General features: G+C 40.0%; 1 protein-coding gene across 3 annotated transcripts in view; it reads left to right on the top strand.

Moving 5' to 3' along the window:
* Positions 1-13,076, top strand: part of Tmc1 (transmembrane channel like 1) — a 141,590-nt gene extending 128,514 nt beyond the window's left edge. For 2 of the 3 annotated variants that reach the window (XM_038340559.1, XM_038340576.1), the window contains 5 exons: positions 36-275; positions 3,795-3,920; positions 7,735-7,813; positions 7,941-7,992; positions 12,388-13,076. In XM_038340559.1, coding sequence (XP_038196487.1) covers positions 36-275; positions 3,795-3,920; positions 7,735-7,813; positions 7,941-7,992; positions 12,388-12,410 — 520 coding nt within the window. In that variant the 3' untranslated portion in view covers positions 12,411-13,076. The remainder of the gene's footprint in view (positions 1-35; positions 276-3,794; positions 3,921-7,734; positions 7,814-7,940; positions 7,993-12,387) is intronic. The other variant, XM_038340564.1, reaches the window with a different exon arrangement.
* The last annotated feature ends 240 nt before the right edge of the window (positions 13,077-13,316 follow it).

The following is a 13,316-nucleotide window of genomic DNA, read 5'->3' as shown; positions in this document are numbered from 1 at the left end:
ATTTGGAATTGAGCAGTGTTCTCATTCCTTTCTAGGATGGGCTCCTTCTTTGCCCCGAGCCTTCCAGGTATCAACATCCTCAGGCTCCACACATCCATGTATTTCCAGTGCTGGGCTGTGATGTGCTGCAATGTTCCCGAGGCCAGAGTCTTTAAAGCTTCCAGATCCAACAATTTCTACCTTGGCATGCTGCTGCTCATCCTCTTCCTGTCCACCATGCCCGTGCTCTACATGATCGTCTCCCTCCCACCATCCTTTGATTGTGGGCCCTTCAGGTCTCTCATGGTTCAGATTTGACCTTAACATAGTATTTATTGTGGGTTGAAATGGGATTGGTCATTCATTGTACAGGCTTTTTAGAAATACGACATTTGTCATTGGTAGATGACATGAGATTCTTTGGTAGTCATGTCATCCTGTGACATGGAACATCTCAGACAATTCCCATCTACTGTCTCTCTTGAGAGTCATAAAGGGGAAATGTTTTGTAAGGATGCAATATAGATGCTAAGTCTTGCTGTTTCCATACTTGGGAGAGCCAAGAGCAACATCTGACTATGCTAGTGAAGACAGGAATGCTTTCCTGATGCTATAGCATCATTAGAGCCACACAGAAATCAGCTTTGGTTAGATTTCATATGGACCTTGAAAAACAATAATTTCCCATTGATTAAATAAGAGGTGGAATCACTATTAAGTAATGATGCACATTGAAAGAGAGTTGTATATATTGTGATCCAAAGGGACTTCATAAGTTGAGAATTGGCATGCTCCTTTCACAACTTTTCTACCCACGTGTCACTCCAATCAACAATCAAGATTCAGACAGCACTTTGACTCATTAAAGCTAGCTTTTCTATAGTTTTTCTGAAATACACATCAAGAAGCAGTGTCTTTGGGATCCTGAGGACAGGATTTCATTCCCTCAAAGCTACTCGTGAACCCACAAGTCCCCCAGTTATCTCTACATGTTGTTTCTCGTAGGCATGCATTTGATGTGAAGAGGGTGTAAAGGCAGGAAGTCTTGTAAATGCTAGACCCAATGCTCCAATGGTCAAATACAATTTCCCTTTGTGTTGTCACGCACAAGGGATTTCTCAAGTCAGAATGTTTGTTGACTAAGACTAAGTTTTTATTTACTATGTTTTCACACCAATATTTCCCTCAGTTATTGTTCCTAAAATAGTTCAGAATTATCTGGTATCCATCAGACTTGGGAAACTGACTGATAAACCTTGTACATCTCTCTCTGTTTCTCTATGTGTTTGCTTGTACACTTGTGCATACATGTGCAAGCATACATATGATCACATATCTGTTGGTAAGTAGGCTGAAATAAAGAATGCAGACAGTGACATCTGGAGACTAAATAGGAAATTGCAGTCTTGAAGCTGACATATTAATCCAAAAGCAAAATTCGAATAACAAACCCTTGAAAAGTCTACCATTAGTGAACCTTACCCATGTGAGTTTGTATCTAAGGTACATTATAACGATGTTTTTACCTTTTACTACGAAGTTGATCTTCATCCTCCCCAGCAAAACACTAGAATGAACCTTTGCTCTTTTATGCAAAGTGAGGGAAACCTAAATGCCACGCTGGGTGGTGACACAGCTGGATCCAGACTTGAATTACCAGGCAGAAACTTAAAACGATTATACAATTTTAGCTTCTTAAGTTGCTTTGCCCCTGGCTTTCTGGTGTCTTGGGTTCCTCAGCAAAAAAACAACTTACACCGATTTTTACTAGGAAACAAGGGATGGCAAAAATGGCATAGTACGTGACTTTTACCATAAATTTCTGACTGACACATTTAGGTGCAATGACTATCAATATTGTTATTTTTGAGCTCTGAAAGCACCGCATGTTGGCAGTGGGCATCAGAAAAGGGTTTGCTGTTTCCTGGTAGTTTTCCTGCAACTTCCTTCCTGTGGAGCAAGCCAATGCTCAACTCCTCTCCCCTCACTCCAAGGGTCAGAAAGGCTACTTTGTTCTAGAATGAGACCATCACAATTCCTGTGGTTTGCTACCCTTAGGGACTGGGTGTTGCTGTGTTACCCTCCTGTCGGGGTTCCTAGACCACATCTGGTGCCTGGGCCGGGCAGCAAACCAGCAACAATGCATTTGAAAGAGGTTAATATGAAACTTGAATTTTGACCTCGGATTTGAATTTGAGGACAGTAATGCTGTCTGGTTGTTCTCAGGTTATTGCTGTATCTTCAGCTAAGATGTATATAGCCCACTTACCTACCCAGCAAAACAATTTGCTGGACTTTTCCAACACATTCTGCTAAGTTTTCTAGAAAATTGTTAAAATCATTATTTAGGGGATTTAATTGAAATTGTTGGTAATTTAAAAACTATTTCTTTGATAACAATATGAAGAAAACATTTCTAATTGTTCAATCATGTTTCCTCCAATCTGATAGCCTCTTCCCATTTTCATCAATAATTCTGAACAGTTTATAGTTCTTAAGCTCCCCTGACCTTCTTTTTACACTGTAAAAATACATACAAATTTTATATTTTTTCTATAAAGCAATCAACCTATATGGCATAAAAATTTTAGACATATTTATCCATTAAATGCTGCTCATTCTCCCACAGACCTAAAACAATAACACCAAGCATGTTGGCATTTGTTCATGCTTGTTCGTGTTCATTTGTTCATGTTCAGAGGTCTCAATCTGCGGTCATACACTAGATCCAAGCATGTGGAGCTTTAACAGTGAGCACAATGCTTGACATTTTTGTCGCCATTAGTCCCTTTCAGTTAGATTTTCTGTGTCAGCTCTTATCTGTCTGTTGTAAAGGAAAACACTCTAATCCATAGTCTGATAACTACTTGGGGTTACACCATGTCTCTTGAAAGACAGTATTTATCCAATCTAAAGTGGGGGGGGGGACTCCATCGGATCTGGGGATTGTGGGGCATATCCATTTTGCTTAAATATTAAAAGATTAAAAACCAAAAGTAAGCATATGTAATGCTATACTAACATAACTGAACATATGCCTATTTCACTTTTCTGTGAATTACAACATTTTATAGTAGGATCAATATATGTATTGAAAGGAAGCAACTTGGCACCATGAGTAGTTCACCGATTCTAGACATTCCACGCTAAGCGAAAGCTTTCTGCTCTCACTGTTGTAGTTCAGAGTAGCTGATTTTCCTAGACCCTAAGCCCTTAGGGTGTTCTCACTGGGCGCTGTCCAGCATGAGGGATCTGTGCGCCCAAGGCTCCTCCTTCAGGAGTGCAGCTGCCACTTAGATCTCTGATAAATGACGTCAGCTGGGCGATGAGAAGAAGCCGTGGAGGGGAATGATATGTTGGGTTATTTGCCGATTTTATCCCTCCAGTTTATTTCTTGTGTTCATTCCCAAAGCCAATTAAAAACCGAGTGTACTGAATACCGAGTTCAGAGAGAGCGTCCTCCCAGAGCAGCTGTCTTGGGAGGGTTTGAACTGCTATACAAACAAACAAAAAAAAAAAAAAAAAAAAAAAAAAACACTCAATCAAAATTGTAGAAGTACATTATTAAAAATTCTTCTGAAGCTGTGAGTAATTTTCCTAAATACTTCGCTTCTCTGTGTGTACTAAGATGAGACTGTTCTGTCCATATTGTACCCTTTAGTTAACAAGATGTGGTCAGAGTATGAGATGGACAGCTTACTATCAGATCCTTAGCCCACAAGAGAAGCTTTGCAGTGTTGGAGAAATAGTTTCTTATCTCCCTGTAACCATGCTTTACCTTTGTTTTAAATTCAACCCCCCTCTACCACCACCAGTGGGAAAAACAGGATGTTTGAAGTCATTGGCGAGACCCTGGAACATGATTTCCCAAGCTGGATGGCGAAGATCCTGCGGCAGCTTTCTAACCCCGGGCTGGTCATTGCTGTCGTTCTGGTGATGGCGTATGTGCTTCTTCTCAGTCTCCATTTGAGCCCTTTCTCCTCCAAATTCTTTGCTGACTGCATGATGGTAGGCGCTGAACCACGCAAGTCATCTTCTGCTCCTGCTGGATGCGATTCACAGCCATCTGCATCTGTCTCTGCCTCCCTAGGATTATAAGATTTGTTCCCAAGTAACCAAAATAATTATCAGTAAACAGCTAAAGCAAGGGAAACAGAAGTGCTAAGCGCTAAATCTAATCAGCATGTTGAATTCCCCTTCGCAGCATGGCCCCCACCACTTGTTCCATAAAGCAGATGGCTGTGAATACAGAAATTATGAGCCTCTGTGTTAATATTCCCCTTGGGAACCCTCTAGGCCATATTTTAGGGCTAAAGACCAAAGGAAAATTAAAAAAAAAACATTCTTTTTTTTCTTAGTGGGCTGTCAATAACTATGCGTCTGCAGTAACAGAATCAGAGGAGCAGAGCCTTCCCCAGTTACCCCAGGCTATCCCTGAAAAGTCAGAGTGATTTATAAAAGAACATTTAGCTGAAGGATTTTTGTCCCTGTTTTCCTTTCACTTTGGGCTTGAGCAGTATAAAATATTCGTCTTCTGGAAGAACTAAGAGAGATATTCTCCTCTTTACCTGTCAGCCCCTCCTAATGAGAAAGTCTGGAATCACTGCTGCCTTGGGTCAGTGGCAACAAGCACGAAGTCACTTCTAGGGATGCTGTCTCCACAAGGTTAATATGGAGGACTGAATCTAAAGGTGAAATGAGCAAAATTTAGAGCTGAAACTCCAACGAGCTTGGAATAAACAAGCTGAATGCTGACTCAGTTATCGTGACTGTTCCTCATGGCTGTGTTCATGGCCAAAGTCACAGAAAGGGATGAGAACAAGGCCCATCTTCACTTCTATAAATGAGCAAACATGACTGACATGCTCGTTTCTAAGTGAGCTTCATACTAACATGGTAAAGTAGGACCCAGGCAGACCCCAGTACATTCAGTGTCCACATCGTTTCTTTGGCAGCAGCTTCCAGGTGGGAGCCATAGCAACGCAGAGCTCCTGCAACAGTAACAAATGTGTATGTCACAGAACCTGATTAGGAAGCAGCACTGGTCTCTAGATTATGCTTCTTAGAAACATCATTTGCCAGGTGGCCCTTGAATTGATTTTCTTTCTCCACAATTTCTTGAGAGTGCGGTTTCTGAGAGCATGTTAATAAGGATCCTGTGGCCTTTGATTCAGTTTCTTTAATAGTACAAATGAGATCTTGTCTGATACAGACAGACAGACAGACAGACAGACAGACAGACAGGCATACAGACCCCAAAGGGCAGCTTTTGCTACTACATTCATAATTTATTGTGAGATTTGCTTTTAAGCAAAGGGACAACAGTATTACAATACCTGTCTCTAAAGATCTGCCAAACCCCAGAGTAACTCATTTTCCCCACAATAATCATAAGGAGTAGCTACACTAATCACATTGTTATTAGCACATGGATGATCTGCTCCCGAATGAAGTGGTCAATCAGTGGGACAAAGACTCACCTGTCCCTCTTGCTTTGGTTTCTTCTGTTCATTTGCACCAACAAAAGTTTGGAATCAGTGGGTGTAACACGAGGGCCTGCTCATTGGGGTTTCTGTCCTGCACAGTTCCCCAGCCATTTAGTCCCAGAGAAAATCACACAGAGATCTCCATAAGTTATAAAACTGATTGGCCCATTAGCTCAGGCTTCTTATTAGCTCTTATCACTTATATTAACCCATTATTCTTATCTATGTTAGCCACATGGCTTGGTACCTTTTTTGGTGGTGTATGTCACATCCTGATTCTTCAGTGGTCTGGGGAGGACTGGGGAGGACTGGTGAGGACTGGGATCCCTCCTTCCCAGCATTCTCCTGTTCTACTTCCTGTCTGGTTTACCCGCCTATACTTCCTGCCTGGCCAATCAGTGTTTATTTAAAACATGATTGACAGAATACAGACAATTCTCCAGCACCAAGTGGGACTGCCAGAAGATCTAAAAGTTCCTTGTTGGGAATGGTTCAAGGGTGTCTGAAAACAGCAGACACAGCAATATGACACTGTAGACTACACAGGTGTTGAGTCTCATCTGTAGTTGTCCTAGGACATTTATGACCCAATGGTAAAAAATTGGCACATCTGACAGGCTTATGGCATACTCTTAGCGATACTTAGGAGGATAGAAAGAATTGGTTATGACATATAGTTAAACATCTAAAGATACAAAGAACATCCTTGGTATAAGAAGTAAAGAAAACACTCTGGGTTGCCGACTCTGATGTTTGAGCCATAGTTTCACAGTTCTTGACAGAGAGGGAACGTGGCAGCACCAGGGTTAAAAAGATTTCCTTGAAGGGGTTGAATTTTGCTTTAAGACTTTAAATCCAAATTGCAGTTTACTACTGATGTTTTTCCTCAAACTCCATTGTCCCACATTCTTCTTTAAGAGGCCCCAACAATTGGCTTGGATTTTTATTTCCATTAGAGAATGTTGCAAGTGTTTTGAATTTCCCAGTAGACTATATTAAATGCACTTGCATGGTTTTCAGTATTCACATAGCGTTGGGGTTAGTTTTCTGTAGGTGCTGTCAGTGAAAATGTGATACACACCCAGTTAAGAGGCTTAAGGAATCCCAGAACTGAGAACTTTATATTAACCTACACCCAGAAACTTTTCTAAGAAAATTCTTATTCTACACACACACACACACACACACACACACACACACACACACACACAAGTTCATGCCAGATGCTGCCCCAGATGTTTTCCTATATGTAATTTCAGGCAAGCTCTAGCTAACCACAGAGGAGATAAACCCACTAAACCATGTCAATAATTATGCTGCCAGCACCAGATGGCTCATAAAGGATATTCTCTGGCATGTGGGTGGGCAGAGAAAATGTGTTCAATCTCCAGTTATTTGTAGTGGGGCCAGCACCAGCTATCTTTCCTTTTTACTACAGTTCCCCTTTGCTGGTTCATTTTGCCCAAAGAGAAAATGAGGATATTTATTTTGTCAGAAATGTAAATGCCATTTAAAATCCAAAATTATTCCTCAGCGAAACAGTTTCTTTTTGAGGGAGGAAGAAAGGCAAATGTTGTATTCTAGTGGGGAGGGAATCTATGTTAATGAAGTTATTCCCTTGAGGATTTTATTCTTGGTTGTAAAGGCTAAAGGCCAAATAGCGAGTTCAAACATTCAGCCCATTCCCTAAACTTTGGCAGACCTGCTCTTTTCATTGATGCTTTTGCCATTGTTCAGAAGGTGACTGTAATTGTAATTTAAACTGATGATAATACACTTCCAAGAAGCTAACACTGGGCCTTGTGGAACAATTGATAGCATACTAGGTGGCATATCCAAAACTTTTGGGTCAGCTTTCTGATTTTGCCCTAGTCATTGTCTAATTTTAACTGTGCTTTATTTCAGTGATATTGGGGATTGAACCTATAGCTTTATTCATGTTAGACGAGTGACCTGCTACTCTACCCCCAAGGTCTCACTTGCTTTCCTTACCTGACCTTGAACTTCCAATGTAGCCTAGCCAGTGAACATGAAATCTTCTCGCTTCATCCTCTCTGCTAAGTAAATGGGCATCTCCAAACACGGGTTCTAAGTATACCACTTTGCTTCTCTGGACATCAGTTCTTACATTCAGAATATCACCCTTTGAGTAGAAAGTACTTTGTGTCCCATTTCATGCTATCATTGGTTAATATAGTCTTAAGGAGAATAATGGGAAACTGAGAAATGCCATCAATTTTGTTTTATTCTATTTTATATTTTAATTTAGTTTGACCATCTATTATCTCAATGCTACCGCCAAGGGCCAGAAAGCAGCAAATCTGGATCTAAAAAAGAAGATGAAAATGGTACAATACAATTATATACGTATTATATATTATATATGTATTATATATATGTGTGTTTTATAACGTCTTTACCAATGTCAATTAGAAGAAATCTGAATGCACTCTCTTCTCCCTTTTTATTGTGTAGCAAGCTTTGGAGAACAAAATGAGAAACAAGAAAATGGCAGCTGCGCGAGCAGGTCGGTGAGATGCTTCGTTTGGATGCTTAGTGTTCCTAAGAGTACATTCTTCCTTCCTGCACATGAGGCGTTTGATGGCCAGTGCATCGTTGCCGCCAATAGCTCTTTCCATGGTTCCCACCATCCATCGTCTCAGATCGTCCTAAGTTTCTATCCAAGGTGTTGGTTTCTCTTCCATGGGAGGTGGTTAGAAAACAGGATGGAAAAATTCAACAGTGTAAACTTAGGGGCACAGATGAAAAAGTGATCTTAACACCTGACAGAGAATGATAAATACTTCCCTTTGGTCATGTGCAAGTAGCACATGCATTGGGGCTTCCTTTGACTAGTTTTATACATGGGGAAAATGGGAGCTACCAAAGAATCCCCTTCTGAACTCGCCATAGTCACCATCAGAAGTTTTTTCTATCCTATCACATTTCATTTTTATTATTTTCTTAACACTGAGGCTTAATCCAAGGATCAACCTACACCAAACTGTGTCCACGAGTTTCTTTTTATTTGCTTATTTGGGTATGGGCTATCACTGGGTTTCCAAGGCTGCCCTTGTATTCATTCTGCAGCCAAGGCTTTCCTTGAATTTGCAACCTTCTGGACTTGGCCTACCAAACAACTTGGATAGCAGTTGTATGTTAGCAGTTTAACTATACTGCCTTTTAAACCCCCTCAATGTTTAAAATATACTTCTAACTGCATCTACAGATGTAACCAGCTACGTGCTGTAAATAACTCAGAAAAATAAATTACAAACGTACTGGGCATAAAGAGTTTTTATTTACCATCACTAGTCCACAACATTACATCTAGGATTTGTGTGTCTATGGTGGTGAAGTTAGACCTAATCCCCTGAAAATAAGGCAATGCATCATTGTTCAAATAAAGGGTACTACTATTGGTCAAAACTAAGGATGAGTCTTGATCCAACACCATGACCTCCACCACCAACACAATGATAATAAAAGGACGCTGAACAACTTGAACAAAAATCTTTCCTAACTCAAAACTTCTCAATAAATTCTTTCTAGTAGTAGAACATTAATCTCCTGTTAGAAATTTTGAAAAATATTCAACTCAAATCGATTTTTAATTTTGAAAAGAGACACTTATTAAAGCACTCGAACATGGCCCTGTAAATCTGCGGAGCACTTGTTTTTTGTTTTGCTGAAACTGGAGGTTGAAACTCCAAAGCCTTTTAAGTTTTGAGCAAGATCTGTCATTGAGCTGAAATCCCATGCTTCCTTCCTCACCAACTGGTTGGTGTTTCTGTCTTTTTTTCGTTCTTGTCTTTTTCGAGATTTTTGAGATAAGGTCTAAGTTGATCAGGCTGGTCTTAAACTCACAATAGTTGATCAGGCTGGTCTTAAACTCACAATACAGCCCAGGTGGCCTTGAAATTGCTACTCTCCTGCTTCATCCTCTCAAGTAGTTGGGATCACATGTCTGGATCTTCACTTAAAATCCACACTGAGAATGTGCTCAACACTGAGTCCACTTCCATGTGATTCAGTCGAGAGCAGGCTGCTTTCACTGCAGCTGAGGTCTACCAGGGTGCTATTGGATCCACATCCACGTCCTTGACCACATATTAACTCCCAAAGAGAACTGAGCCTTGAATTTGAGTGGCTTCCTGGGAATGATGAGAGAATTTCTTTCCTTGAAATTCTGTGGTATTTTGTCATTTTAGATCAAGCCCACTTGGGTCATAATCCCTGACCCCTCAGTCAGTAACTGGATCTGAGCAAGAATTTAATAGGTGGTTGCAGCCAGTGAGGACTTGTTGCAGAAGATAGGCCTGTTCAGCTTCCTGATGTACATAAAACGCACTGAGGAGGGCCCAACAGAAAAGGGAAAAAATGCTGGATAGTCCCAAAGAGCATGGCTCAAGACATTGCTTTCTTGTCTCCTTTAAGCTTAAAGTTTTAAAGCTATTTATTTTCTCCCAGCATGCAGAAATGTAAGAGGAATCACGAGAAGCTGACATGAGTGAAGACGGTGTTGTACAGGTTGCAGACTAGTCTTGTCCCAACCAGTGCTACGGAGGAGCACTGCGGAGATGCACACGATTATGAACTCAGCCCCTTTCCCCTACTCTAGACAGTTGTCTCCCGCTCTCAGCTTCCCAACCCAACTACACCAAGACAAACTTTTTCAGCTCTCTTACTTGTTTCTTGAGGTACTCATCTCCAAATTACACATTTTTGCTGTTTCATTGCCTCTTCTTTTTATTGTCAATTAATTATTGATTCCAATGCAAATAAGGATTTGGCTCTTTTCACATCCACTCTCTAAGCATTCTGCTCACGTTACTCGTTTGGATTAGGATGGTATTATTTCCTATACTAATTTTCTCAAGATAAATATTTTTCTATATTTCACCAATCCAATATCTAAATTTCTGCTACGCATCCAATTACACTCTTCTACATTCTGTCTCTGTTGTAGAAGGCCCCAGCACTCTGGAAATTCAGGCACTTTAACTGCATGCAATTTTCTCAATTTACTTGTTAGTGATTTCTTTCTATTCATTTTCTACTTGTGGAATTCCTAATATTTGGCATCTTGGACAAGTTTGTAAAATTCCTATTTATTTCTTATTCTATGTCCTTTTACTTTAACAATTACTGCTTCTCTTAGCTTTAATTTTTGAAATTTTGTTTTGGTCTTTTTACTTTAGCCATCATAACTTGACTTTTGCCAAATTATTTTAGTTTCTAAATGGCATCCCATTCTTTTTAAAAATAGTAATATCTTCTCTTCATGAAAATACTAATTCCTCTTTTTGAAGTTTCTGAGCTTTTCATAGTCTCTTTTCTCTAAGCTGCTTTGTCTTCCTCTGACATTGGTCACCATTAAAACCTTCCCTCTGTTTGTTTGTGGCTCCTGACATACAAGGTACAAATCAAATTTGTATGGTCTGAGTATATGAATAGGGTATGGGCAAAGAACTCCACGAAACCCTGTCAGTATATTTAAGGTTTTCTGTCCCAGAAAAATCAGCACCAAATGTCAGCCTAGCAAATGGGGGTGTGGGTGGGTCTCAACTTCAAGCTTATAAATCATTCATGTGAGCTTCTTGTCTTCACTGTGGAACTCCTTGTAGTTTTCTAGATATTGAACACTTGTGTTTTACATTTTCCAGGACGAAGAAGGAAGTCCATCAATCTTCTGCACGTATGATAAGTTTTACATTGGTGCTAAGAAGGGAAATTAATCTGAGGCTCTGACTGTCTTTTGTTTTAGTTGTTGGTTTTCTGAAACAGGATCTCATTTTGTAGCTCAGACTAGTCTCAAACTTCCTAGGTATCTCAAGACTGGTCTCCAGTCTTGAACTCGCCATTTGCCAGCTTCAGCTTCTAAAGTCCTGGGATTACTCTAATGTATCCTCCCACACTCTCCCCATCCATCCTCTGACTTCCTCTTAGATACCTGAAACCCCATCCTTATCTTGCATTTTCATTTCTAGAAGATGCTGTTCCTGATCACTGGGGATTATGGGGGAATTTTTCTGTATAAATTCTATTCTTTCTCATCTTCTTTTTTCCCCGCTGGTTTAGTATTTCTGTTTGTTCTGACTGACAAGTTTCTTGTTTACCCATTAGTTTTCCTGTTCCCCAGCTCTCAGGTGCTTCTGATCGCTCCTCCATGGCTGGCATTCACATTGCCTTCCAAAAGTTCTGCATGTTCAGCCCAGTACATTCTCCTTTGCAGTCTAGGCAAATATTATCCTATGCTAAGAGGGAAGTGAGTTCATTTTTTTCTCCGTAATGATTCTGCTTAATCCACACAATTACTCAGAGAGTGTTTACCTACTGGGATGCAGTTTGCCTTAGGGGATTGGTGAGCACTGCCTATTTTTATTGAAAGATGAAGGATTAGAAGCATCCTGATATAGTGTGTCTATGGAATGAATGTTACTAGATTAGTTTTAAAAATTGTGAGTGGAAAGTCTTGATTTCTGTGACATAAATTCTAGTTAAGGTTTACTATTATCTTTATTAGCTTTATTGCTTAAAATGATGCTATAATGTATAGCATGATAGTTATCTGGTTTTCCATAATGTTGATAGTTATTGATAAATGTGCACTAAGTGTCTAATGGCAAAAGAAACTTTTATCTGAAAAAATGAAATGAAATGGGTTTCTATATTTATTGCATAAAGTAATTATGGACCAAATAAGAATCATTTGTATTCTTCTTTCCCTAGAATTTGTGAGAATTTTGTAAAATGGCATAGAGATATTTTGACTACAAAATTCCAAATATTGTTTTAAAGTGGAACAAACTGGAAAGATAATAGATTTCAAACTACCTCATTTAGAATCATTATGTGCACTGATAGCTGAGTTTTCATTTGCCTATTTTTTATCTCTCTTTCTCTCTCTTGTTTTAAACAGCTGCAGCTGGTGGTGGCCAGTAACTTCATCAAACAACCTGGGAGGCTCCGAAGTACTTTTCACTTCTCTTTATCAATATAGTGAATGACGATAGGAAGAGCCAGTGACCTAGCATTGGGGCACCACTGCCCTGTATGCTACCACTGCTGGGTCATCGAGGCCTTAGCCTCGAGCATCTATGAAGGGCTCATCAGCTCTCCTTGAGCAAGAAGAATCTCATCGTATTCTGTATTTCTGCGGGTTATGATACTTTCTCTCTTACTTCCCCCACGTGTTCTCAAACTGAGTTTAAGTGGGTGTGTGATCTAGTGATACAAATTACTGGTTATAATTAATATTTTTAAACGTATCAATTTTAAAGGATACTTTTAAAAAAGTCAGCATTTCCTTATATGGACTCTTTTTCAGTTTCTTCCACTGGGAGTGGGAATATAATAGCACCATTTTCCCCTCCAAATCTGGAGCTATCTGAATGAAATATTCACTGTGACCATTGGTTGGCTTACTGTTTTATGTATACTCTTTTTATTAATTTGTTGAGATGATAAAGTTGATGTCTTTCTCACTCATATAAATGTCATATTTATATAATACTAATTTTTTTTTAATTTTTTTTTCTCATGGTTTATTTTTTTTATATTTAAAAATTTCCATCTCCTTCCCTCCTCCTCCCCCCTCCCTCCCCTCCTTCTCCCCCTTCTCTCCCCTCCTTCTCCCCCTTCCCTCCCCTCCCCTCCACCCATACCTCCCCTCCCTCCCTCTCAAGGCCAAGGAGCCATCAGGGTTCCCCACTCTATGCTAAGACCAAGGTCCTCCCAACTCCCCCCAGGTCCAGGAAGGTGATCGACCAAGCTGAGAAGGCTCCCACAGAGCCCGTCCATGAAGAACAATCAGAGCCCAGAGCCATTGTCCTTTGCTTCTCAGTCAGC

The sequence above is a fragment of the Arvicola amphibius genome, chromosome 1 (assembly GCF_903992535.2).
Source record: "Arvicola amphibius chromosome 1, mArvAmp1.2, whole genome shotgun sequence".
In the NCBI taxonomy this organism is placed as follows: domain Eukaryota; kingdom Metazoa; phylum Chordata; class Mammalia; order Rodentia; family Cricetidae; genus Arvicola; species Arvicola amphibius.
This window is presented reverse-complemented; position numbering and strand designations above follow the sequence as displayed.